The 27,660-nt window shown below is 38.0% G+C and overlaps 1 protein-coding gene across 1 annotated transcript; it reads right to left on the reverse strand.

Annotated features, from left to right (window-relative positions):
- Window positions 1-309: 309 nt before the first annotated feature.
- Window positions 310-26,024, reverse strand: SYPL1 (synaptophysin like 1). The gene is made up of 5 exons (XM_082661811.1): window positions 25,838-26,024; window positions 9,907-10,031; window positions 8,385-8,592; window positions 3,475-3,663; window positions 310-1,898 (listed from the first exon to the last, which is right to left on the reverse strand). Exons 1-5 carry the CDS (start codon window positions 25,904-25,906, stop codon window positions 1,764-1,766), a joined length of 726 nt encoding a protein of 241 aa, XP_082517937.1. The 5' UTR covers window positions 25,907-26,024; the 3' UTR covers window positions 310-1,763.
- Between the last annotated feature and the right edge of the window lie 1,636 nt (window positions 26,025-27,660).

The raw sequence follows: 27,660 nt of genomic DNA on the forward strand, positions 1-27,660 counted from the left end.
TTATATTTATTAACTCACTTCAACCTCATAAATACTCTGTGAGGTTAGCATTCTTATTCCTGTTTTTCAGATAAGCAAACTGAGGCATACAGAGGGTAAGTAATTTGCCTGAAGTTAATGAGCTAGTAAGTGGTGAAGCCAAGATTCAAATTCAGGCAGTTTGGCTCCAGAGCATACACTCTTAATCAAGAATCTTTGCTGCCAACTGGACAGTCAATGAGAAAAGGTTTATCAGTAAAACTTAATCTGAAAGTTACAAATAAGCATTTTAAAAATGAGATTGAAAGAAAAAAGGATAGAACCAGTGTCTCCAAAGCATTTTTTCTTTTATTTGTTGCCAAATATTAAAAAAAAAACTATTGTGATATTCTATTTCTTGCTTTGTAAATCCATTCCATTTTGCATTGCTCATGCCTTTAAGAGGAAAGTTCCTTTGTAATATAACAATCAGTGCACTCTTTCCTTTAACTTCTTTATTAAGCTGGTTGCATAAAAGATATACATTCTCATATTGACAATGCTTGTCATGAACAAAAGCAACAAAAATAAGGCAATAGAAAGATATGCTTCACATATAAACAATTATGTGGTAGTAGGAAATCTGGGCCTGTACAGCAAAAATATTAGGTAGCAAAATGTGAATAAGCCCTATATTCAGAAGACACCCAAATGTGTGAGCAAAGACAGCACACCCATAATAGAGCCCCCTTAGGTTCCCTGTTTATTATGTATAATTCCTTAATTATCCATTTGTGAAATAAGAATCACATTAAGAAACATGAGATCCAAATTGCATTCATTTTCACAATACCAATACTAAACTCAAAATAGCAACTTCATTGAATATAAATGTTAAATGTTTCAAAAGTAAAAGGCAACCTTCATTTTTTGTAACCCTATGAATAGTCTGCAAAAAAAGGTAGATTATTTTACTGTACTTACAAGGAGATGAGGCCTCAGCCTGCACTGAAGGAGTATGAGCAACAAAGGACAGCAAACAAATATCACTAGGAGTAATGCCCATACATATCAAAACATCTCGGTGAACCATGTTCTACTTATATAGCCAATCTATTAAATAACCAACATAATGGAAGCTTATACCTCATGCAAGAGAATTACTAAATTAACTATACATCTAATAGAAATTTCTAAACCCCACTCCCAAAACAACTTTAGTACACCTGTCAAGTACTGTAGGTCATTTAGAAAAACAGAAATAAAACATACATGCAGCCTTTGTATTAAAATTTTTTCATAACATATAAACAATGTTCAGATATAAACTGTGAACTAAATGTTTTTTCTAAATATGATTTACGTAATCAAGACTTTCTTAAACAAAGACAGGTCTTAGGAATATGATCTGTACAAACTTACAGTAGTGTATATTCCAATAGAGATTTTCTTCCTATTATGATATAACAATATAACTCTTTTCTCAGTGAAGATGTATGTTAAGGCTTAAGGTGTAAACACTTTGGAAGGCAAACAACTTAGTGAAGAAATTATTGTTCATTTAAAAATGTGTATCATCTCATAATAGGCCCCAGAATTTTCAAATTCACGTGAGAATACATTTACATCTTAAATTTCTAGGAAAGGCACAAGCTTTATGTAAAAAAGCAGCAAAATTTTAAACCCACCAATTTATTGAAAAAGCCATTACTTTTATTAGAAACAAAAAATGCTTCTCAAGATGTTGGCAACAGGTCATAGTATAGACATCTATTTCAAACAGTGTACTGTACTTCTCCCTTCAATTATATTCCAGTTGGAGGAGGAATACCTCCTTGGCTATGGGAAGTAGAAGTATTTGAGGGACTGTGTAAGCTGGTCTCCTTGTACACAAACCATGCATTTCCGCCCCAAAGTATCATATTCAGAAAGCCAAAGATCTAAGAAAGAGAAAAATAAACATGAAAATCTAGTATATAATTAAAATTTCATAACTTTGTTTTCCTGTAAATATTAAATATCTACAGGCTGTCTACCATTATTTCATTTAAAGTTTGAACTACACATAAAGTGGAATTAAAAAAGGAAGACTTTGCATTTCAATGTCAGATTTGGATACATAATGACTTATTCCCAATGAAATCTCTAAATTTGTAACATATAAAATCATGACTAAAAGATACCTTATTTTTGCATGCTCATTATTACAAGATGGGATTAAATTTGAGAAAAGTAACTAAAACCTTCCTTTTATTACTTTATATTTAGACTTCAGTGCTTCCAGGTGAAGAGGAACACAGGAATCCATGGTTCCTTCTTTGGGAGGGCTTTTACTTTTCTCCCATCTGAATGGTTATAAACATCCTTTGTGCATCTTTTCCTATTTCCCTACTTTATCCCCCTACCACCATCTCCCTTACTTCCACAGCTGCAGCCAGAAGAGAAAAGGAGTCACAGAAGAACTTTACTTCACATCCTGCATTGGTCAACCTAAAATAAATTAGCCTTCCTAGGTATAAATCTGAGAAGATTAAAGTCTCAGAGATGAACAAACTGAAGATACCCTATTTTTGGTTTTTTATAAATACAAGAATAATAGTGACTTATGAGGTAAGAGTGAGGTAAAAAGCTTGAGCACTATCATATTACTGAAGGCCAACTGCTTTCTATCTTTTTGTATATTTGTATATAAAAACAACATTTCTGAAACTGTCCATCTCAGATCACTGTCAATATATATATATAAAGACTTTTAGATTACAAAGTTATAAAACAGAAGTTTGATCAAATTGCTTTATAAGGCAGGACTGACTTTATCCACTGGAAAAATATTTTCCTGAAAAGACATAAGACCTCCCTAAAAATAATACCCTTGTTATATTAATAATGTATCTGTATTTGGATAAAATAACAGACAAAATAATATTGAAATTTAAATAGACCAAAATTTTAGGATTTTTTAAGGAACTCTAAAAGTATTTTTTCATACACCCAAAGCAAATCAGATTAGAGAAGGGGCTTGCTTTAAAGTCAGATCTGGTTCAAACCTTGGCTTTGCCAACTTACTAGTTGCATCACCTTGGGTGAATTAACATATGAGCTACGTCTTTTCCCAGTTGTAAAATGAAGACAGTAATACCACTTTCCACATTCCTCTCAGAATTGTTGGATAACTTAAATAAGATATGAGTGTAATGACCTTAGCACACAGCCTTAGTAAATGTTAGTGACTATTATTAGTGCCTTTTGGGTCAAAGTCTTGCCTAATCAATGTTAATGAAAAGAACGACTCAACCATGATCTTGTTCAAATCTGTTTACAAGTAATAATTTTCTTTAAAAACTTTTTTTTGTTGTTATAAAGGTAAAGACTATATGATAACTCGGATTCTGATAAGGCTGGTAAAAATAAAATACATTCATCCAGAGATTTATTAAAAACTACTGTTTTCTTGAATCACTAATAAGGTTTTTCTAATAAGTGAAATAACATATTTTATAAACACTGCATACTTACCACAGATACATTTAGGGATCCCATACTAGTCACAGAGCCAAAATGACATATCACTCTCTGTTGATTACAAGGCAGAAGTTCCTGGACAATATTGCGACCGGTTGCTGTTTTAATATCTGTAAGAGCTTTAGCCCAGGCTGAAGTGCTCACCAACCACAAAAAAGTGGCAACAAGAGTAACAACAAAGTCCTAAAGCAAAAATAAGTATGAATTAATGATGAACAGTTAATTTAAAGATACTAAATTTCAAATCCATGATGAAGGAATTGAGATCACAATGAACCCTATGGTACTGAGAAATGGCCTTCATGACATACTTCATCAAAAAGGCCACAGTCAACACAGCAAACACTGCTGTTTACTATTGCCAGCCCAGTGCCTGAGATACAACAGTAAACAAGACTTAGTTATCTCCTGAGGAGTCAGATTTTCACATGGAGAAATCAAAGTTTTACACAGCCCTCACCACAACTTATCTAAGCCTCTCCCTCTCAGGATCATATATTGGATCCTGTTATCACTAATAACTGTATACCTCCATCATCTCTGTTTTAATCACCCCCTCTCCAATATCACCTCTCTCTTTCTAGCTTACTCCCTCTGACACCCCAACCTCAAAAATCCTTTGACCTCACTGAGACCTACAATCTCATCTTATTTCCCTCTTTAATTTATATCCTGAGGTCATTCATTATAATCTCTTACATATACTCTCAATTCCCTTACCCTTCACCTGCTTCCTCATACTGCTCTGGCAAACCTCTAACTTTAGTTAAATCTACCTCTAATAATGAAATCGTGAAAAGCACACATCCTGGATAACTAGTCTCTTTTTAAATTCATGACCACAAAATTTTAAGAATACGCATTATATTAAGAAAGGGACAACAAAAAAAATCTCTCTCAAGACACCTTGTCACTATGTTTTCTAAGAAAGTGTTTGCCACTTATTACATTCCAAGAATAGGACTGAAGTTTTTAATATTTTGGATAATCTTTTACTGAACTAATAAGATAAAGAAAAAAATTTATTTTCCTTAATCTATTCTGCTGGGGAACTAGAATTCTGTCAACGAGTACTGGCTACAAAGATCTAAGTAACACTTTTTTAAAGTCTGCATTTGGATAGTGTAAAGTATAAGTTCCACCTCATTTGGTCTTCCTTTAAATTAACAACCAAAGTGGGAACAATATAAAATTTGTATCTTTTAATGTTATGTATTCTAAGCATTCAGATATGCTCAAGACTATGAGTTCTTACATATCTGCAGCAAAAATCTTTCCAAGCTCAGAAATGGGTTTTGGAGCTTATCACAGAATTGTTTTGTTTTTTAAATAAATCTGGTTAGTTTTAAATTACTTTTGCCAACGAACTTTTAGTCATTTATGTCGAATAAATACCAGTGGTCATGTATGAGATATAGAAACTGTGATATATATATAGCTTGTCCACCGCCTCAAGATGGCACTGAAATAAACGTCTTGTAATTAGAGAACCAAAACAATGACTAATTTTACAAGCATGGTGGTACAATGTATTTGCATTTTGCATTTGAGCTCCCCACTGCTACTGGCCCTCTTAAAAAATGTATATCAAAGAGAAAATAGAAACATTATAGCTTAAATATTTTGCACTGGGGGAGTACTCCCTTTCTTGCTGCTGTACTCTGCTGTACTTTGTGCTGCAGGTAAACATTTTCTAAGCACTTGCTAGAAATACAATGCCTTTTGAAGAACTAATAATTAGTATGAGGTTATCACATGTTAAACAAGTTCTCTTTGGGCTAAAGTTCATAGTTTTGACCAACAGATGTCAAATCCTCTTAATTTTTAGGTTTCTTCCTTCCAAATTCCTAATTAAAAATACACTGTTTTTTTCTGATTATGCTCTTTATGTCCACGTTGTTGATGGCTTAAGGCATGACATTCTTGTATTTCAAAAGCAGGTACTTTTCTGAAAATGATGCACGAAGTAATCTTAGGGTGAGGGGAAGTGGGAGAAATGTGGGCCTCTGAAGACAGTCTGTGCGACTCAGGACTCTAGTCTCGCACAACCTGCCTGTGACAGCCCTAGTACTACCAATAAGTTAGGATATGACTCATAACAGGTCTTTATGATTTGGGACACCCTATCTTTGTTTAGTTTCACTTTATGCTATTTCCGACCCTCCACATGGCCTAGAACCCTTACGCTCCTCCTACTTACCATAAAAAAGTGCTACATTTACTTAAAAACTGAAGTTGATTTTTAAATGTCACAGTTGAAATTCTCCTAGAAATACCTTAGCAGAGAATTGAGAACATTGATAAAAGAGCATACCCTCATTAACAAATAGCACTTAAAAAAAAAAAATCCATGTCGTATTTGGCTATAGTTAAAAATTTAGTTATCACACAAAAAATTTTTTTACATTTATACAGTTAAATTAAAAGTAGAATCCAAAATTTAATTTAGAGGCTGGACTTTTACAAATTAGAAGTATCCACCATACATTATACCAACAAAAAAACCACTTACGGAACTAATTCTGGATTATTCCTCTATATGACCACTAATTGATTACTCTGAGGTGAAAAGTTACTTTTGACGCTCTGAATGATACAACTAGATCAGTTTTATAGTTTTATTAGACAGAAAAACCCTCTACAAAAATAGACCTGAATGCTGCTTTAAAAAATGTCATATTTTTAGGGCTTCCCTGATGGCACAGGGGTTAAGAATCCACCTGCCAATGCAGGGGACACGCGTTCGGGCCCTGGTTCGGGAAGATCCCACAAGCTGCGGAGCAACGAAGCCCGTGTGCCACAACTACTGAGCCTGTGCTCTAGAGCCCGCGTACCACAACTACTGAGCTTGTATGCCATGACTACTGAAGCCCGCGTGCCTAGAGCCCGTGCTCCGCAAGAGGAGAAGCCACTGCAATGAGAAGCCTGCGCACCGCAACGAAGAGTAGCCCCCGCTCACCACAACTAAAGAAAGCCCACGTGCAGCAACAAAGACCCAAGGCAGTCAAAATAAATAAACTAATTAATTAATTAATTTTTCTTAAAGTGTCATATTTTTAAAGCTTACTAATCAAAATACAAGAAATAAAAAGCTCATTGCTAGATTTAACTTAAATTTGTTGGGATAATGACAAACTGGCAAGAAATGTCTTCATTTGGAATTTAAACTATAAAGAATTTTAACAAAATATAATAACTATATGATCACCATAGTTTTTTTAAAATAAGTCTTGTAAAGTTCACAGAAGTTATAAATTACTGATACATAATTTCTGTTGATTAGGCACTGCAAAGTAAAAAAGTTGATGTCGGGGCTTCCCTGGTGGCGCAGTGGTTGAGAATCCGCCTGCCAATGTAGGGGACACGGGTTCGAGCCCTGGTCCAGGAATATCCCACATGCCACAGAGCAACTAAGCCCGTGCGCCACAACTACTGAAAACTGCGCACCTAGAGCCCGTGCTCCACAACAAGAGAAGCCACCGCAATAAGAAGCCCGCGCACCGCAACAAAGAGTAGCCCCTGCTCGCAACTAAAGAAAGCCCGCACACAGCAACAAAGACCCAATGCAGCCAAAGATAAAATAAATTAAAAAAAAAAGGTGATGTCTATCTTTTTGAAAGGCACCTAACAACCAAGAAATATTTTATGAAAATGTCAGGTTTGAGAATTTCTTCTCAGATATATGAAATGGAATAAATATGAAGGGTAAAATATTGTTTTATTCCTTACTTACCATCTGCATTCTTATGATCCAGGCAGCAAAAATTAAAAATAAGTAAATAAATAAAACCTGTTATTTAATAATTTGGCCTACCCTTTCAAGTAACTTCACAAATAATAAGCAGATGTCAGTGGTCAGTGTTTTCTCAGGATATAAATGACCAGTATCACGAAAACACCTCTGTTGTCCCTTCAAGTCAGTAACACTAACACTGACTTTGTAGTTATTCTTTGGTAGTGGAGGTCCAGTTTAAAACCACAGCTTATCTCTGGATTGGCCACCAATAATCCAGGGCAATTTTACTAACTAAGTCTCAGAGATTATTTTTATATCTAGCTCAGTAGACCCTGAAGCCAAAAAAGGTATCAGGACTTCAAATCCAAATCCTTTGTTGCCATTTTAAAGATTCAAAATTAGCTCATGAATGCCACTAATGCCAAATTTTATAATTCTTATAGAATTACCTGGGTCAGATTGTAAATTAAAGAATTTAAGAACACAGACCAGGAGTCAGCAAACTTTTCCTGAAAAGGGCTAGACAGTGAATATTTTTGATCTCTGTCACAATGACTTAACTCTGACACTATAGCATGAAACAGTCATAGACTATCTGTAAATTATTTGGGTATAGCTCTGTTCCAAAAACCCTTTATTTGAAAAAAAAAAACCAAAAACAGTGAGTCAGATTTAACTTGTGTGCCATAGTTTGTGGATTTCTGATATAGACTATTAAGTTGTATTAAGGCATAAAGGGGGTCTCTTTGAGAAGAGAGAAAAAAGATAAGAAATAGGAACACAGTTATGGGACTACTAGCATGGTCAGCAATTCTTCAAATCAAAGGCATTAATTTCTACTTAATTTCTCTGCTACTTGCAACCTAATATGCTCTATCACATATTTGAGTTCTTTCCAGGTTAAAACAGAGTTAGAAACAAACAAAAAAACCTCTGTACTCTAGAGAGTACAGAGAAAGTGCTGCAAACAGGCTACAAGAATTGGGTTAAACATGACAAGGAGAGCAAGCTCAACCTCTTGGCAAGCACAGGTCAAAACACAATGAAACTTGGTTTATGCCAAGAACTTTTTTTTCCAGTGTAAGAAAATCCATATTTAAATTCAAATATAATGTATACTTATATCTTATATAAATTATTTTTTTATAAAAAGAAAGTGATTACTTACAATCATGGGAAGTTTTCGACTATCACGATACAGGTTCGTGTAACCAACATATAGCAGAAGAGCAGCAATGCAGTACAGGAAGACAAAGACTGCAAAAGTAACATAGAATTCTGCAGCAGAAGAGTAATCTCCAATAAGGACATGACTTTTCCAATCTACATCACACACATTTACACCTTGAGGTGTCTGAAATGATGCTTCATTCAACCTATTAAAAAAAAAAGTCTCAAATAAATTTATGAATTACTTGGACTCTTCCAACAGAGACAGAAATACATCTTCTGTATTTCTAATACAGAAGTATTAGAAAGGCAGAATATTGAAATAACATTTCACAAAAATACTCCCCAAATATATTAAAACATTCTTTTAAAAAAATGAAAAATTCAAATATTTAAGTAAATTAAAATTTTCATAAGAAATGTACATAAATCATAAATTATACCTCATAATTGGTTATGACAGACTGAATATAGACTGAATTAAACACTTTCACACCCAGATACTATCTTACTGTAATAAAAACTTAGCAGATTAACAGCGTTGTTACAAAATGATTTACAATTTGAGACATGATATTCCATTCTAGGAGGGAGAGTCTGTGTTACTAGCACCAGGAGAATCAGTTGTAATGATTCACATTTTAACTCTGCATTAATTAGCTGCTAACTCCACCAAGTCTTTAATTTTCCCTATCCATAAATTACAAAAGCACTTATCACCAAAGAGGTTGTAACTGTTCCTTGTAATGGAATTTTATAAGAGAAGGATTGAGAGATGGAGAGGAAATGACTGATTACCAAGCACTTGCTATTTGACATATCTTTAATGTAAGATTTTATTTAATCATCAAAGCAACCTTAGAAGATTTAAATTTATTGAACAGAAAAATTGAGTCCTGGAGAGGTCAAGTAAGTAGTTAGTAAGTGGAAGAGGATTCACACCCTGACTTAAACACAGGACACACCTAATAAACCTTTTAATGAATACTGAGGTCAAACAGAACTTACAAACAAAATAGTCATAAAATAAATATTCAGAAAATAAAGTTTTATGCTAGTGAAAGAAACACAAGGAGCTCTTCACTTTATATAAATACATGTCTTAAAGCTATATAATGCACATTATTACTTAGTAATTGCAAATACATGAGAAATTTGGATTTTTCATAAGTTGTGTTTGCTTCCACAACATGGCCTCTCAAACTAAGGTGATAGAGCAAGCTTGTTTTGTTTTGAAATTTCCAGTCCACTGTGGCATGATAGAATAAAAGTGTCAAGGCAACATCATATGAAAGTTTCTTAATGTTTACTGTCATTTTCTGTATTTATTTCATCACAGTCCAGGAAAATAGTCTGCAGACAGGTACTGGTCCCACGCACCACACTTTCAATAGCAATGATCACTACTTACAAATGAGCATGCAACTAAAAAATTTCTACCCCCCAAGATCAGTAAGTTGTTGGAAATTTTAATGAGTCAAAAAGAGTTGTTAAACCATAAAAACAAACAAATAACTCACCTGAATGGATAACCAAAAGTAGCTGTAATCGTTTTATTGTCAGATTTATTAGTTAGACAAGCCACTTGAATTTCTGTTTTGCCCTTAAAACCTCCACAGGTGGCAAAAGCAAAGATAGAAGCAATCTACACAAAGTGAGACCAAAAAAGAAAAGAAGCATTACTGTACCCAAACATAGGTCATTAAAATTTTAAATATAGTGATTATTAAAAATTGGCTCGCTAACATTCTTAGAATTCTTATTTACAAATTAAGATTGTACAAATTATTTAAAAATTTATTTGTAACTCTCAACAAATATGATTTTATTTTCCCCTGAGTATAACATAGAAACTGGTATAACAGCCCATATAACAATACATTTTAACACACCACTGTAAAGCAATTATACTCCAATAAAGAAGTTAAAAAAAAATACATTTGCTCAAATTACAGTGTACCCACTAAATATTAGTATGAAATTCAGAGGAAGTCTTATTTATTAGTATCAAAATCAAAAGGGGGTAAATTGGAGGTATTTTATTTGGAACCTAAGGGTAACTACAAGCAAAGAAGAGATCTTATTTCATGAGCTTATAAGCCTCACTTGTGGGTATTTCGAGGTCTCAAAAAGTAGTTGGAAATTTGTTTTCCTGGTCATAAATATGCTTAAAGAAATGTAATGGTGTTTTCTCAAATTCTATTCAAACAGGAAAAAACCTGAAAGCATCCTAAATATTGACAGGGAATCAAATATACTGTAATTCAATTCCACAAGGGAACATTATGCAGTCATTAAAATGTTGGGAAATACCTAACGATAAAGAAAATGGTTCAATACATATAAAGTTTGTTTAAGCAATGCGTTGTGCATGAGTCTACATCTATGCATACACACACAACAAAAATTAAAAAGTCTATGCATTAAAATTTTAAGTGGTCACCTCTGAACAGAAGACAAAAGATAATTCCTTTTTCTATTTGTATCTTACGAATTTTCTACAAAACAAAACAAACAAAAAGCCCAGATACAGTGTAGTGACCAAGAGCTCAATCCTTCAGCAAATGCTGATGGCTCTATTTATAAAATATATTTGGAATTTGATCACTTTTTACCACCACCATCACAACATCCTAATCAAAACTATCACCTCTTGCCTGAATTATATGGTGACAGCCTTTGAAACTGATGCTCCCTACTTCTGTCCCTGCCCCTGCTTCAGTCTACTGTCAACACATCAGCCAGCGTCATCTTTTAAAAATATAAGGCAGAAGGGCTTCCCTGGTGGCGCAGTGGTTGAGAGTCCGCCTGCTGATGCAGGGGACACGGGTTCGTGCCCTGTTCCAGGAAGATCCCACATGCCGCGGAGCGGCTGGGCCCATGAGCCATGGACGCTGAGCCTGCACGTCCAGAGCCTGTGCTCCGCAACGGGAGAGGCCACAACAGTGAGAGGCCCGCGTACCGCAAAAAAAAAAATAATAAAAAAAAAAATATATATGTATATATGGCAGAAAACTTTATTGTCTGCTCAAAACTCTCCAATGGCTTCTGAGTTCTCTCCAAATAAAATCAATGTTCATATAATGGTCTACAAGATCCTTTCCTCCTTTAACATTTCTCATCTCACGTTGCTACTTTTTCCCCTGCCAAATCTCTTTACTATTCATTAAAGACATGGGATAAACTCCTTCAGAACCTTTGCACTGAACTATTCCCTCTGCCTGGAACACATGGCTAACTTCCTACTTCACAGCTTCCTGTTCCAATGTGACCTTATCAGAGAGCCCAGGCCTTTCCCTAACCTCACTATGTTAAATAACAGTGCCCCTCCCACCCCACACTATCTATTCTCTTTATTTGTACTGCTCTATTTTTCCTCCATTGTAATTACCAGTGCCTGACAGTACTTCATTATTTGTTTGCCCACTTTTCTCTAGGATGTAAACTCAAAGAGGGCAGGAACTTTGTTTTGCTCAAGGTCACAGACATCCAGCAAATAGATACAATTCAGTACAGGTCTGGTATCAAAGCCTATACTGTTGAACACTGATATAATGCCTCTCATGGATTCATCCAGGACCTTGAATCAGGCCATAATCAGGATCATAACCATCCACGAAATTTTTTTTCCATGAAGAAGAGATATATGAAAAGGAATCTGGTTATAGATATGAAGAGTTTGGTATAATGTCAGCACATAGTTTGGAATCTTCAGTTAAGAGTTAAAAAATAAAGAAAGAAGAATAGATACCCTCTAAGCATAAATGTGCATGAATACACAGAGTGAAAACAGAAGGCCAGGAAATGAGTCTTGGGTATGTACCCACGTTTAGAATTAGAAAAAAGAAACAGGATACACAAATTGAATCAATGGAATAAAGAGGCCAGAAACAGATCTGTGCCTATAGACAAATTATAGCTAACAGAGCTGGCATTGTAGGGCACTAAGGAAAAGAGAATGGTGGTTTTAAAGATGTCACCACAAACTCCTTGATACTCCTCCCCTCAAGAGGTGGAGATTAATTTTCCCCCCTTAAATGTGGATAGGACACAGTGACTTGCTTCTAGTGAACAGAATATGGTAGAAGGACTGGGATGTCCTTTCTGAGGTAAGGTAATAGAGATTACAGCTTCTGTCTTCATTTCTCACTCCCTTGAATCACCTGCTCTGGGGGAAGCCAGCTGCCATGTTGGGAGGATACTCAGGCAACTCACAGACTCATGTGGTAAGGAACCGAGGACTACCATCAACCATGTGAGGGACCTTGAAAGTATACTGTCTGAGGCTTGCCAACAGTCATATTAGTTAACTAGAGGGGGGCGTGAGATGACTGCAACCCCAGCCAACCTCCTGAGAGACCCTGAGCTGCAACAACTCAGCTAAGCCACTGCCAGATTCCTGACCCACAGAAACTGTGAGATGATAAACTGTCTATAGTTTTAAGTGCTAAGCTTGGGGTAATTTGTTATTTGAAATCGATAACTAACACAAGGAAGGACGGTCCAGATGGGCTAAAGTCTTAGCTGTAAAAAGTGAGTCTAAAAATTATGAAGACAACATAAAAGAAAACTTGTGATCACAAAGAAGGGAAGAATTTCTTAAGAAAAAAAAAAAAGCTAACCATAGAGTAAATTCAACTACAGAAAAAGAGGGTTTTTTAAAAATCAAGTCAGCTTCTGAATGTAAAACAAGCTATAAACTAGGAGAAAGTATTTGCGGTAATGTCACAAACGATTAGTATCTATGTTTACAGACCTAACAGAGACTCTTGCTCATGCGTACTACATCATGTGCACAAGAATGTTCACAGTAACATTGTTTATAATATCAAAATATGGGGAGGGGAAGCAACAGGAAAGTAGATAAACTATATTGATATACAGTACTTACAATGGGAAGTTACATAGCAATGAAAATGTACAAACTACAGCTACCTACTTCAACAAGGATGAATTGTAGAAACCTAACGCTGAGTGGGAAAGAAAAAAAGTTGCCTAAGACTACACAGGGGGTATTCCCTGGTGGCGCAGTGGTTAAGAATCCACCTGCCAATGCAGGGGACACGGGTTTGAGCCCTGGTCCGGGGAGATCCCACATGCCGTGGAGCAACTAAGCCCGTGCACCACAACTACGGAGCCTGCACTCTAGAGTTCACGAGCCACAACTACTGAGTCCACGTGCCACAACTACTGAAGCCCGCGTGCCACAACTACTGAAGCCCGCGCGCCTAGAGCCCGAGCTCTGCAACAAGAGAAGCCACGCAATGAGAAGCCTGCGCACCGCAATGAAAGAGTAGCCCCTCCTCGCTGCAACTAGAGAATGCCTGCGCACAGCAATGAAGATCCAACGCAGCCCAAAATAAATAAATAAATAAATTTCTATTAAAAAAAAAAGAATTAAAAAAAAAAGATTACACAGGGTATAATGCCATTCTTTTAAAAGCTCTGTTTACTTGTCTACATCACTCCTGCCACTGTCTTTGTTCAGGCCCGCACCATTTTTCCCTGGGACTAACCCAACAGACTCCTCCTTTCACTTTTAAACTCATTCCCAACACCATTCATCTTTTACTGTGGGCTTTAGAGCTGCAGTGTCCAGTAAGGTGCCATAAGCCACATGTGGCCACTGAGCACTTTAAAAATGGCTAGTCTGAAATGAGATGGCTGTAAGTGTAAAATATACCATGGTTTATGAAGACTTAGTATGAAAAAAGAATGTAAAATATCTCATCAATAATTGTTTATATTACTTGTTGAAACAATAATATTTTGGATATACTGGGTTAAGTAAAATGTATTATTAAAATTAATTTCATCTGTTTCTTTTCACTCTTTTAATGTGGCTGGTAAGATGCTTAAAGTTACTGTATGGCTGGCATTTGTAGTTTGCACTGTGTTTCTATCGGACAGAGCTGTTTAGAGTGATGTCACACTGATATGAAATAAAAATCTGGTCATGTCACCCCCCTGTTTGAAGAGATTTCCTCAATGGCTTTCCAGATCTTTTTAGGCCCAAACTTCTTTTTTTTTTTTAAGAAGATGTTGGGGGTAGGAGTTTATTAGTTAATTTTTTTTTTTTTTTTTGCTGTGTTGGGTCTTCGTTTCTGTGCGAGGGCTTTCTCTAGTTGGGGCAAGTGGGGGCCGCCCTTCATCGCGGTGCGCGGGCCTCTCACTATCGCAGCCTCTCTTGTTGCGGAGCACAGGCTCCAGACACACAGGCTCAGTAGCTGTGGCACACGGGCCTAGTTGCTCCGCAGCATGTGGGATCCTCCCAGACCACGGCTCGAACCCGTGTCCCCTGCATTAGCAGGCAGATTCTCAACCACTGCGCCACCAGGGAAGTCCATAGGCCCAAACTTCTTAATTTGGCATAAGAGGCAGGGCTGAGGTAGCCTCAACTTTATCCTTCTAGATTTATATGCTATACTCCCTGCCAGGTCCTGTACAACTCTGTCACACTGCACTATATACTGTACTTACTGTTCCTGAAACACACCAAGTATTTATGTCTTGGATATGCGTGTTTATTCTGCCAAGATTCCCCACCTCTGCCCCCACCCTGGTTCTCCAACAAGCTCATCCTTTAAAGTCCTGCCCAGTTCCTTGTGGTGGTACTGTTCTGCCTCCTGGGCTGAATAGATGGACTTGAGTTCACTACCTCTATTATAGGCATTTTTCTTGTGTATCTTGCCTTATTAGAAAAACAAAACAAAACAAAAACCCAAAAGCAAAAATGATAAAAACTAGTTTCCCATTTAATACAAAAATTAGTATATAAATGGCACACTGTACCACAGCTTATTGCTTTTAAGACTACTGCCTTTATCTCTCCCTTGGCAGACTGTCATGTCTTTGCATTTGCTTTTATTCAGGATTTTCAGTGCCTACCTAGTAGGCCTGACATACACCAAATGCTCACTAAATAACTGCTTAATTAAAGGGAAAAAAATCAATTGCCAATAATGTACAAATAAAACCATATTTCAAGTCTTAAATACTCATTATTTCAAGCTTGTCTTTTTGTTATGAGGATAAATAAATGTCATGTTTGCCATTTTGGTCTTTATCTTATGGGAAAAAAGGGATAAGGTACACACTTTTTACTAAATGAAGTACAAACAATCTGAGAGTAAACTATCCAACCATCTCACCTCTCCCTATATTGCACTAGTACTCTGATTTCGATCAGAAGTTATATACTGTTAGCCCATGGGTGAAACCTGGCCAGAAGATAGATTGTGGTTTTCCCAGTATTCATGAAAAATGTGAATTTGTTGTCAATATTTTCATATCAGCATGCTGCACATAAAAATTTGGATTTCCTGTGTGGGTGTGGATAAAGATATGCCAGTATCAGACCTATATCCCCATAAAGCAACAATCACATGGAAATGCATGACAGATGACACCTAAGACAGGGTATGTGCTTTCCAGACTGCTGTCACTCTCTATTGTCTATACAACCCTCAGAATGCGTGTTAGTTACCAGTAATCAATGAACTTCCACTATTCTTTTTTCTCCCAAACACTTGTTTCACTCATTTACTTTATGAGGGGTTCCTAGCAGCACTTTCGTTTGTACTTCTAGTCTAAAATGAGGTGTTCTAGTATGCTGATTTATATTTCCTTGCCACTTATGAAACTAATTCCCCCTTCTCTCTCTATCCCATAAAGAATGACTGAAACTGCTGATATGAAATTCCACCTGTACAGTAACTAGTAAGAATCCAGGGACAGGATGACAGCAAGCTTCTATTCAGGTCAAAAGGTTCCATATTCATTATGACAGTCTCAAGTTCTACTTATCTCTCTGCCCACTGGACCCACATTAGTGACACAAGACATGCCTCACTAATTTAGATATCTAGAATATCTATATTCTGTATCTAATATCTGGTCCTCTAGAATACTACTCTCTAAAATAGACTGGAGTACTCATCTAACTGGTGTACAAGAAGAAAATATGCCTATTTATATCTACTTTTAGACTTAAACAAGGAAATAAAGCTTTATTAAAATTAACATACTGCTGAAACCCATGCTGGGTCTGTATGTCAGAGAGTCAGATGTCGGGGCAGTATGCTGGGTATCCTGAAGGTAAGGAAGTCCTATAACAGGGAAGGACAGACAGTGATACCTTCACCTATTCTTCCACTTTTAGAGTTCATTTAATAATGTCAGTGTGCCTGGTTAAGTGTCTTTATGGAATAAATTATTTACTTTTAACCAAACTAACCTTCACAAAATGGACTGGTGGCTTAAAAATGTCTTCACAGGGGCTTCCCTGGTGGCGCAGTGGTTGAGAGTCCACCTGCAGATGCAGGGGACACGGGTTCATGCCCCGGTCCGGGAAGATCCCACATGCCGCGGAGCGGCTGGGCCCATGAGCCATGGCCGCTGAGCCTGCGCGTCCGGAGCCTGTGCTCCACAACAGAAGAGGCCACAACAGTGAGAGGCCCACGTACCGCAAAAAAAAAAAAAAAAAAAGTCTTTACAGAAACTACTGAGTGATAATACAAAACCTCATGTCCAAAAGAGAAAGTAGAAGCATTAATACCCTCTATGAGCTGCATTCATGAGTCACATTACCAGGTAAAAACAGATTCTACTTAATCAGATCAGAAGTTGGCAAAAAAAAAAAAAATAGAAGAAAGAAAAAGAAGAGAAAAAGAAATTATTAGACAAATATCTGAAATAAGGATTTTTTAAAATTTGAAATATGAATGAAATTTACCGAGTGTATATAAATAATATGCCTTAAGATAATGACATAGTAAAACATGCATCTAAATTATAGATGCATACTAAGGCTTTGTGTATAAAATCTTACAATGACAGAGTCAGCCAGAGTTCCTAGTTCCTATTCTCAGACCCTGCTCAGCTCACAGAGGGTTCTACTGGGGAACACTGGTACTCATCTAATTTATGGGTATCTTTCACGTTTCTAGTTGCAGGGTCCTCACTGCTATTTAATTTCATGATTAATCTGTTCAGGAAAATGATGTAATTGAAATCTTCAGAAATATTAATAGATCGAAAAGTATATTGTATATGAGGGTTTATGTGCCAAATCAAATGCATGCTGTTTTACTAAATCAAATGATCGTTCAGTACTTAAATGAACTATCATAGCATGTTTGCCTTTACAATCAGTCAGATTAGAATGCCTAGAGCCAAGGTATTGATTTTTCTAAATCAAAGTCTGAAGCATTTACCAAAGATATTCATTTTAAAAAACATTTTGTTATTGATGTTAATATTTCAGTTTACTCCCACTGTGCACTGAGCAGTGAAGTCAGTTTCAAAGTTCTTCAATTTCACTCTTCTATTATTTCCCTCTGCTTGGAAAGTACAATCATAGAAAGCTCTAAATAGCCTTCTAGTACAGTTCCAAAACCCTTAAGAATTTGGATCATGAGAAGTAAACTTGAGTTCCTGCTGAAATAAATAGCTAGAAGATTTTTGCTAGCTCAATTATTACTGTTGAAAACATCTTTATGTCACCTTTATTCTTAAACAATTGTTAACCTGAGTATGGAACTAGAAATCTCTGAGGAACCTAAATATACTTATTTTAAAATCATTTCAGACAGTTCTATTATTTTTATGTCTTTTGGAGCGAATCAATATTCTGATTGTTGATCTGGATGGCTATCTTGAAGTGAGTCTGTCACTTCACGGAAAACTGATAGTATTTGTTGCCACTGATATAATTTGAGCTTTTAAGCAAACATTAGTTTTCTTCATGTATTTTTTTTAGGATATTTGATGTAAGCTCAACTTGAGAGTATGTTATTCCCCGCTTCCCCATCCTGGTCTAGTGGTTTTATAAGTCATCTCCCTCCCAGTAGTTTTTTGGTCATTTCTACCAGGCCTTCTTAATCCCCTACTCCAGCAGTCCCCAAGCTTTTTGGCACCAGGGACCGGTTTCGTGGCAGACAATTTTTCCCTGGACGGGGGTGGTGTGTGTGTGGGGGTGGGATGATGGCTCAGGTGGCAATGCAAGCGACGGGGAGTGGAAGATGAAGCTTCGCTTGCCCGCCCACCGCTCACCTCCTGCTGGGGTTGGGGACCCCTGCCCTACTCCACAAATACCTTATCCTATAATGGGACCGCAAACTACCAACATAGGAGAATATTGCAGTTAACACAAATCCAGACCTTAAGCAGGTAGGTTGATTCAAGTCTTTGTTAGGGGGCCATTTCTCTCTCTCTCTACTTCTTTAAGTACTCCACTCCATGGAAGTTATAAAGCCAAACAATAGGTTGAAGCTTTTTCTCAGATTTATTTCCCAGATCCGGGAACAGTCCTTCTCCCACCCATATTTCCATTCCATTGCTGGTCGCCAATGATGTTTATCCTGTATTAGAAAAGCAATTCTCAATGTGTGGTCTGTGGACCCCAGGGAATACCCAAGACTCTTTCAAGGAGTCCATGAGGTCAAAAATATTTTTACAATATTATTACAACATTTTTTACTTTTTATACTACCTTGACATTTGCGCTGATTTGCGCAAAAGCATTGGTGGGTAAAACTGCTGGGCTTTAGTAAGAATCAGCAAAAGCATCAAACTGTTATTTCACTGCCATGCATTTGCAGTTAAAGAAAAAAAGCCAGTTTTACTTAAGAATGCCTTCGATGAAGCAGAAAAATTGTTATTTTTATTAAATCCTGACATTTGAGTCTTCTTAATATTCTGTGTGATGAAGTAGGATGTGCAAATACTTTTATTACTGAAAAGACAACCTACAGACTGGGAGAAAATATTTGCAAACGATGCAACCGACAAGGGCTTAATTTCCAAAATATACAAACAGCTCATACAACAAAACAACAAACAACCCAATCAAAAAATGGGCAGAAGACCTAAATAGACACTTCTCCAAAGAAGACATACAGATGGCTGATAGGCACATGACAAGATGCTCATGCTAATTATCAGGGAACCTCAAATCAAAAGGACAATGACGTATCACCTCACACCAGTCAGAACAACAGTCATCAAAAAGTCTACAAATAATAAATGCTGGGGAGGATGTGGAGAAAAGGGAACCCTCCTACATTGTTGTGGGAATGTAGACTGGTACAGCCACTATAGAAAACAGTATGGAGGTTCCTTAAAAAACTAAAAATAGGGCTTCCCTGGTGGCGCAGTGTTTGGGAATCTACCTGCCAATGCAGGGGACGCGGGTTTGTGCCCCGGTCCGGGAGGATCCCACATGCTGCGGAGCGGCTGGGCCCGTGGGCCACGGCTGCTGACCCTGCGCGTCTGGAGCCTGTGCTCCGCAGCAGGAGAGGCCGCGACGGTGAGAGGCCCGCGGAAAAAAAAAAAAAAAACTAAAAATAGAGTTGCCATATGATCTAGCAAATCCACTCCGAACAAAAAACCCCACTTTTACGGCATACCTAAATACAATGGTGGTCTGCAGGGAAAGCATTTAAACAACTGAGTTTTTTGCTGAACTAGTCACTTTTTTCGTTAAATACTATTTTTACTTGAAAAAATAAGTAATAAACAAAATATAGGTATTCAGACTTGCATATTTGTCAGATCTTTTTCTTGAAAAAGATGAGGCTTTCACTTCAAGGAAAACCAGCAGCATTTGTTGCCATTGATGTAATCAAACTTTCAAGTGATTAATTATCGTTATTTAAAAAAAAATTTTTTTTAATGTCTCAGCTTAAATTTCTAACATGGTAAGTATCACTCGATACAACCCCATAAACAAAAGCTCTTTGAGGCTTTTAGGAGTATATATATTTAGGAGTATAAAGGAGTATAAAGGGGTTCTCAGACCAAAGTGTTTTGAGAACCACTGTATTAAAGCACTGCTGTTATCTTAATTTTCCCTTTAATGTTTTATAAGAGATTGCTATTTGTATGTGTGAAGTGAGTGTGTATGTGTATATATGTACATTCTAAAACCACTGACAACATATATATATATATAGTCTATGAAAAAAACATCTAGTATATCCCATGAGAGGGTTCAAGGCAAGCACTAAGAGGATTCCGGGTAGAAGAAACAGAGCAAAGGCATAGTGGTTAAGTCAGTAAGTCTATTACAAGTTTTACATGTATATAGAGTCCTGGTAGGCACAAAATGCCATTTGAAATCCTTTTTTCCCTTTCTACAATAGGGGAAAAAAGTGAACACAAATGGCAAGGTTAAGAGAAAGGTAAGTTTCTTAAAAGGTAGTCTGTGCCATAGACTGATAGCCTAAAAATTTAAGTATTAAGCAAATGGATGAAAAAAGTATCGTTCTGAGTATGCCTCATCCCCTATACTCTGTAATATCATTTGTATTTTCTAGGCTGTTCCTCTGTGCTATGTTATAACCACAAAATTAGAATAAAACATGGTCCCTGTTTGTAAAAATCCTATAATCTACTTGGGATGACTAAACTTTTAGAGTATTTTAGATAAACTAGTACGTATTTCTGAAAGTTTGTTTTTTAAACAAATTGATATATGTAATGCTCAAACGGTTATGGGTTTTCTTTCTCATCGTTTTTCACACTAATTTTCCTGGATAATAATTTACCCCAAAGTAATGTTTTTAAATGTTCTTTTGAATTTGCTCATTAATTATAAGTATAAAATCAGAAAAAAATTCAAACTTGATAAATGAATCAAGAAAACCCTACTTGTTTTTAACTCCTCCTAAGATCCTGTTATAAACATGCATGTAACAAGAAAAAAATTACTTCAGGTACCTTATGTTTTTGTTTCTTAAGCCTGAAATTTTGGGTAATCTCTTCATTAATTTATTAAAAGACCAATCAGAAACACAAAAGTAAGTTACTGAAAAGACTAAGAACAGACTGAGTCCAGGATGTAGTAATCACAATCATGGGATCTGAGTACATTACTTAATTTCTCTAAGCCTCAGTAACATGGAGATGACAACGGTAACATGTAATATAGAGATAACAACCCTCATAGGTTGTCAGAAAATTAAATGAGAAAATACAGGTAAAGCCCTAGAACATATATTGAACTCAATAAATATCTCCTGTTAACACTGAGAGTAAACTTGGCCAGCACAAAAATATTCATAATTCTAAAATTCAACTTAATTAGTCTATAATTCCTTTATATACTCCCAAACAGTATCTCTTCCACAATTTTGTGTGTGTAGAATTAGGAAAGCATATTACTTAGACGTATTTAGAGCTAAACATTTGACCAGTGTTCACCCTAAGTAGCAAAAAAGTCCAAAACACAGTGTTCAATATTAAAAGGAGATAGTCATTTTAATGAAAAACTTTAATCTAAATACTAGTGATAACTGACTACAAAGTAAGATCCAAATTAAAATTTACTAGAAAAATATTAAATAATTGAAAAAGCTGCTTTGATAACATTAACCCTTGCCTTTTACTTCCATGTTCAACTCCTACACATGGGGCATCTAATCTCACCTAAATTTTATCTTATTACCTTGACAGGCTGCTAAAAGCAGGAAAACACGCAAACAAATGAAAAGTCTACAATAACCATTTCTAAAGTTTAAAATATGTAAACGAGAACTTAGTGATCTTGAAGGACCGGAAGATATGTTAGTCATATAGGGCTCAAACTGTATCCACTGTCTGGATCTAGTCTTCCTAGAAACATAGCATTTCAGTTCTGAAGAACCTACTAAGACCTGTTCAAATACATTATCATTAGTCACATATTTATAACTCAGTCATTCCAACAGCCCTGTGAAGTATTGCTATTCCCATATAAGTACAACAAAAATTCAACCTTTACTGAGTACTTATTACACAAACAGAACTAAGGCAATGTCACTGCCAGGCACTGTAACTAAGGGCCAGAAGTAGATAAAAGTAGATTCATATATATATATATATATATATATATATAGAGAGAGAGAGAGAGAGAGAGAGAGAGAGAGAGAGAGAGAGAGAGAGAGGCATGGTGGCTACAGTTCAGAAGCAAAATAGAAATGCTTCTGCTTTGGTGACTGTATTTTTATTTTGTCAATAAATATTTACTGGGTACTTGCCTTCAAGTCTATGAGGCCTTCATATTTGTGACCCCTTGAAAGTTACATATTATCAGGTTATATCTTAGTCTAACATCTTCTAGAACATTGCTAAAGGTAAGCTGATTTGGGGAATTATTCTTCTAGTTATATGGATAGTAAGTAGCCTTTATCTAGATTTTAGATTTGTTTGTAAATGTATTTATTGACTATTTTTAGAGGTAATCTCAATCAACACCTTATGAAACTTGACCAATTCATTCAAAACACATTTAAAAATTCCTACTATGAGCCTTTATCCTCTAGAGCCTTGTCTTATGCCTCTCTGCCTCTGTTTTAGACCTTCTATTCACAAGTCTCTTCTCTACAGCGCACACACACATTCACTCATTCCCATCTTTAAAATAGGTTACCACCCAATCTCTCCCATCTTCACAGTCAAATAGTGGTTTACTCTCACTGTCTTCTCTTTCTTACCATACATCCATTCAGCCTACTACCATCTGGTTTCTGATTTTACCGAAACTGCTCTTACTAAAGCCTCTTGATTACCCAAATCAAGGGATGCATTTTAGTAATTATTTTTCTTAACCTATTGCACCTAATATTGCTGAGTACTCTCTTCTTGAAATATCTCTAATAGTGATGCTAAGATGTTATTTCTCTCCAACTTCCTAACAATACCTTTTTCCTTTGCTGCCAAATACCTGCTGAATCTCCAGTCCATACTTGTCTTCTAAACTCTAGATCCATGTATCTAACTGCCTACAGGATACCTCCACTTATATGCTTTAAAGAGACCACAAACTCAATCATTCAAAACTTACTGACCTTCCACCAAACATCTGCTGCTTCTCCTTAGTGATCTGTCTTAGACAGATGTGCCACTACTAATCCGAGTCAGAAATATGGCAGTCATCTTACAGCCCTCTCTTTTCTTCACCCTACAAATATATTCAAATTTCTAAACCTCTCTTTTCTAGTCCCACTGCAATTAGTTTTAGGCCTTCATTATGTTTCAAATAACAGATTTCCCTTTCTTCAATTATGACCTTTCCTCTCCAATTCATTCCGCACACTGCTGACAAAATAAAAACTTCTAAAAGGCAAATATAATTATATTATTCACTTGTTTATTTACTCTTGAATGAGTGAATCCACCCTACACGGTAGGAATTCTGGGCTTAGATGGAAGCTGTACAATAAACAACCCCAAATTCTGTACCTGCACATATGCATTTTCTTAAGGAACGGGCCCAGATTATCAAAGGTTAACCCAAAGGATTAAGAACCACTGGCCCATAGGATAAACTCCAAACTATTCTGCAAGCCCTTTGAAACCTTTCAGAATCATCTCAAACCACACCCTCCCTCCCGGTATACGTTCCAGTCAACCCCAATTACTTTTAAATTCGCAAATAGGGTTATGCTGCTTCAACTTTTCACACCACTGAACGTAAGATTCTCTTTGCCTGGAAAGCCACTCCCCAACCATTCCCCAAGTGAACAAGTACTCATCCTTCAAGTGTTCTTTCATCTGAAATTCTCTCTAGCACCTCCAAGCAATCGATTTCTCCTTCCTTTCACCTACTACACTTTGCCTATACCTTTATTATAGTATTGGCCATATGGCATATTCATATTTGTTTTCATGTTTTTCTTATTAGGTCATGAGGAAAAGACCATGTTTTATTCACATGGTCTAGTGCTAGTGCTTAGCTCAGCACCTGTATATAATACACATTCAAATATTTGAATAAATATTCTCTACACCATGAACAACGAATACTCTTTTCATAAAAGATTCTCTTGTGTGATAGTAAGTTGTTCAAACTGAAAGTAGTATTTCCTTAAGCTTAAAAAGGACATTTTTCAAAATATGTCAGACCTATGATCACTAATAAACTTATCACTGTTTTAAAATATTAAGAAAAAAATTAAGTCTACATTTAAAAAAACTGACGAATAATATAAGCATAAATATAAACAACTGCCTCCTCATTTATTTAAGTGAAATTTTAAGTTAATTATAAATTTAATTATAATCCTCAATGATATTAAACTACTAGGTATAAAAGACTTTTTCTTAAACCTGATATTTGATTAGCTCAGTTAAATGTGTTTTTCATCCTGCAATTTAAAATTTTTATATACTCAAATAAGAATCTTCTTTATATTTAAATCTGGGCTTAGGCTTAACAGAACCCTAAATATATACATTTAGGTGTCTTTAAAGTAAACATTTGTGTGAAATTAGCACTATTTCAGCTTTCAGAAAACACCAAGTAAAACTTTGGGGGAAACGTAGGAACCCTTGGGTGCAGGAAGGAAATCAGGACTGAGCACCCATTAGAGAATGTGAGCTTCTGTGTTACTTTTAAAACATCCTCGTAGGTTATTTAAAACAGAAAATCCTAAGTTCTTACTCTTCACCACTTTATCACTAACATACGGGGTTGAAGAGTTACGGATGTAAATGCTGCTGGCTAAACAAGCAACTTGCCTGCACGCTGGACAGATGCCAGCTGCCTATTAATACGGGCCTGAAAACCACCACTGGAATATGTCCTAGGCCACGAACTCCGAAGGCACTGTGCAGTGCCTGGTGTATTCACCAACTCCTCCAAAGTGACTGATCATCACCAAGGTCGAAGTAATAAATCTGCTTTGATGCTAATGACTGAGAGTGTTCCCAGGGAAGGACTAAGAGCTGACTGCAGGATGTTGCTGGGAAATACCTAAAACAAACTGGATGGCGATTCCTAACTTGTGTTTCAGTCGACCGGACTAACAACGCATTTTGCTTAGACCTTCTCCCCTACTCCGCCCACCCCCGCCCGCTTCCCTGACCCACAGTTTATTTTTATCCATTTTTAACTTGGGGCCAATCTTAAAAGCAAATTAAGACCCGAGAGCTCGTCAGATCACTTAGGGAAGGCACACCAGCTTTCGACGGAGCGCGGCCTCCAGTCCGCACGGGGCAGAAATGCACGGGCTCTACCGGAGGCGCAGAGGCAGCGCCGGCCGGGGTGCTACTCCGGCCCGCCGGGTTTCGGTTAGACCGCAAGAGGAAGTTTTCTCTTCCCTTGCGGAAAGCAGTGAAGCCAAAGAGAAATTTAAACCACCACTCCCCGAGGGATACCCAGAGGTGAGCTTCGGTGTGGCAGGGCGGCTCCGCCTGGGACGGAGGCAGCCGAGGGACCCGTGATTCGACGCCGACTGCGGCGTCCCCGCCCCGCGCAGGCCCAGGCCGCGGCCTCCTGTCCCCTCCCCGCGCTTCCAGTCCCGTCCGGTCCCGTCTCGGGGACAACGGCGGCTTCGCTCCCCCGCGCGGAGCGAGCCGCACCCCGTCTCCCGGAGCCCCCAGCCGCCCCGCCGAGGACGCCGGCCGGGCCGGAACCGGAGCGGGAACGGCGGCGCGATTCCCCGCCCGGAGGTCGCAGGCTGTACTCACCCACTCGAGGACCTTGATGAAGCCGAGCGGCTCCTTGAGCGGGTTGAGGTTGAGCTGGAAGGAGGACATCCTCTGAGGGAAGGAGGGAAAGAGAATCAGGACAGCGGGGCAGAAGAGGAGGGGGACCGACAAGACAGAACTGCCCTGCCGCGAGAAAGGGCAAGCGGGGAGGGCTCCGGGAGGCGGGCCTGGGAGGCCGCGGGGCGGGGCGGGGCGGGGCGGCGGCTGTTGAGCCGCACGCCGAGGCGCTGGGGCGGAGACGGAGAGGGGCGGCCGCTGGAGGCAAGGGCGGGCAGAGGCAGGGAAGGGGAGGTGTCTTCCCGGGCCACACCTGGCCCAGCCGGCTGATCCGCTGGCGAACTAAGTAGATGTTGGACGCCATGCTCCGTGCTCCGCGCCCCCTTCCCTCAAATCCAGCCCGCGGCGCTCGGGTTCCTGTCGCGCATGCGCGTGCCCAGTTCCAACCCTGCGTAGCGAGGGCCGCTGACCAGCGCGAAACCCCAGGATTCAGTTAGGTCTCGTCACGCCTCTCCGGGCAACAGCTGTCTTCCCCTGGCTTCCCTTCACAGTTCCCAACTTTTACCTGGATTTATAAAATATTAATACAGATGAAGCCATGATTCAAGGCTGGTGTTAGGGACCTTTTATTAAAATGGTGGAAAGTTATTGCAGAACAACGGACTTTGAGCGACCTTGCCGTAGGGTCTCTCTCAGAACCGTGATTCACCAAACATTCTTACAGAAATTAAATTTATTGTCAGAATTATCATTGGAGTCAGGGTTGGAGGAGGTACAAGGAAGGTTATACCTAACGGAAAAAGGCTTCGCCGGACAGGCGTCTCCTGTTACCTAGCTCTCCTACCCAGTCGGTCCAGTTGTCTCCGTGGGGCGCTCTTGGAGTCTTTCTACAGAAGGCTAATGCCTGCTCCCCCTTCGAGAGTCGCCTTAGGTGACGCCTCCCTTCTGGCACCCAGTTATCAGAGCCCCGAAGAAGTGATCTTCTTACTGGCTTCCCCAGTATCCTGGAAGTTATTGGAGAGTTGGAATGCTGGCCTTCTGGCGTGTTTGATAAGGGGGTTGACACCACGTAACACTAAGTAAATAAGGAAGAAAGGCGTTTAGCAATGGAATCTCAATATACCAACTTCGAAGTACCTACCTATATATACTAACTGATTTTCCAAGCACTTACCTATGAATTAAGTTCCTTGTCATTGAAGTTATTCGTTACTGACCATCTTTTTAGGAAGCTAACCCTTTCTCATTTGAGACCTATTTACCTCCTTGTTTGCTTCCCAGAGAGTACAAAGAGCATATTTCAATTTCCTGGTCCACAGAGACAACCTTATCCTTTTGATCCTGACTTCCATTCCTCCATCCCCAGCACAGTGCCTTATGTTCAGTGGGCACCTGCTGAATGACTGCAGATTCCTCTTACTTAAAAAGAAGGCATCAGAAACACCCCTCAGGGCAGAATCAGTGGAAGGTGACCATGCATTGGTATCCAGTGCATCTGAGACCAGTGTAAGTGATACTTCAGGTCTTCCTGCTTCCCCCCCTTTTTAAAAATTTTCTACTTTGTTTCTGCACCTTTTCTCCTGGCACCCAGTTATGGGAGCCCCAAGGTAGTGATTTCCTTACTACTCTTCTCGTTGTATTCTCTTTAGTCCATTTTTCTCCCATTCTGTTGAGGCTTTTGGGTTGGCACTGGAGTTGGGTTGTGGATAGCAATGCTATTTGGCTTGGCCTTCATATTCACCAAGATTCAAATTAGACTCGCATGTTATATCCAAATGAGATGTACGCTGACAAATCAGAACGAT

Source organism: Grampus griseus, assembly GCF_964374135.1.
Source record: "Grampus griseus genome assembly, chromosome: 9".
NCBI classification, from domain to species: Eukaryota; Metazoa; Chordata; class Mammalia; order Artiodactyla; family Delphinidae; genus Grampus; species Grampus griseus.

Excerpts from the sequence above, each read along its gene's own strand:
- SYPL1 (XM_082661811.1), bottom strand. The coding sequence starts at position 25,906 with ATGTCCTCCTTCCAGCTCAACCTCAACCCGCTCAAGGAGCCGCTCGGC. Across the intron at positions 8,593-9,906 it reads ACTTTTGGTTATCCATTCAG|GTTGAATGAAGCATCATTTC; the intron begins GTGAGTTATTTG and ends TTTTTTTAATAG. Across the intron at positions 3,664-8,384 it reads GTCGAAAACTTCCCATGATT|GACTTTGTTGTTACTCTTGT; the intron begins GTAAGTAATCAC and ends TTTTTGCTTTAG.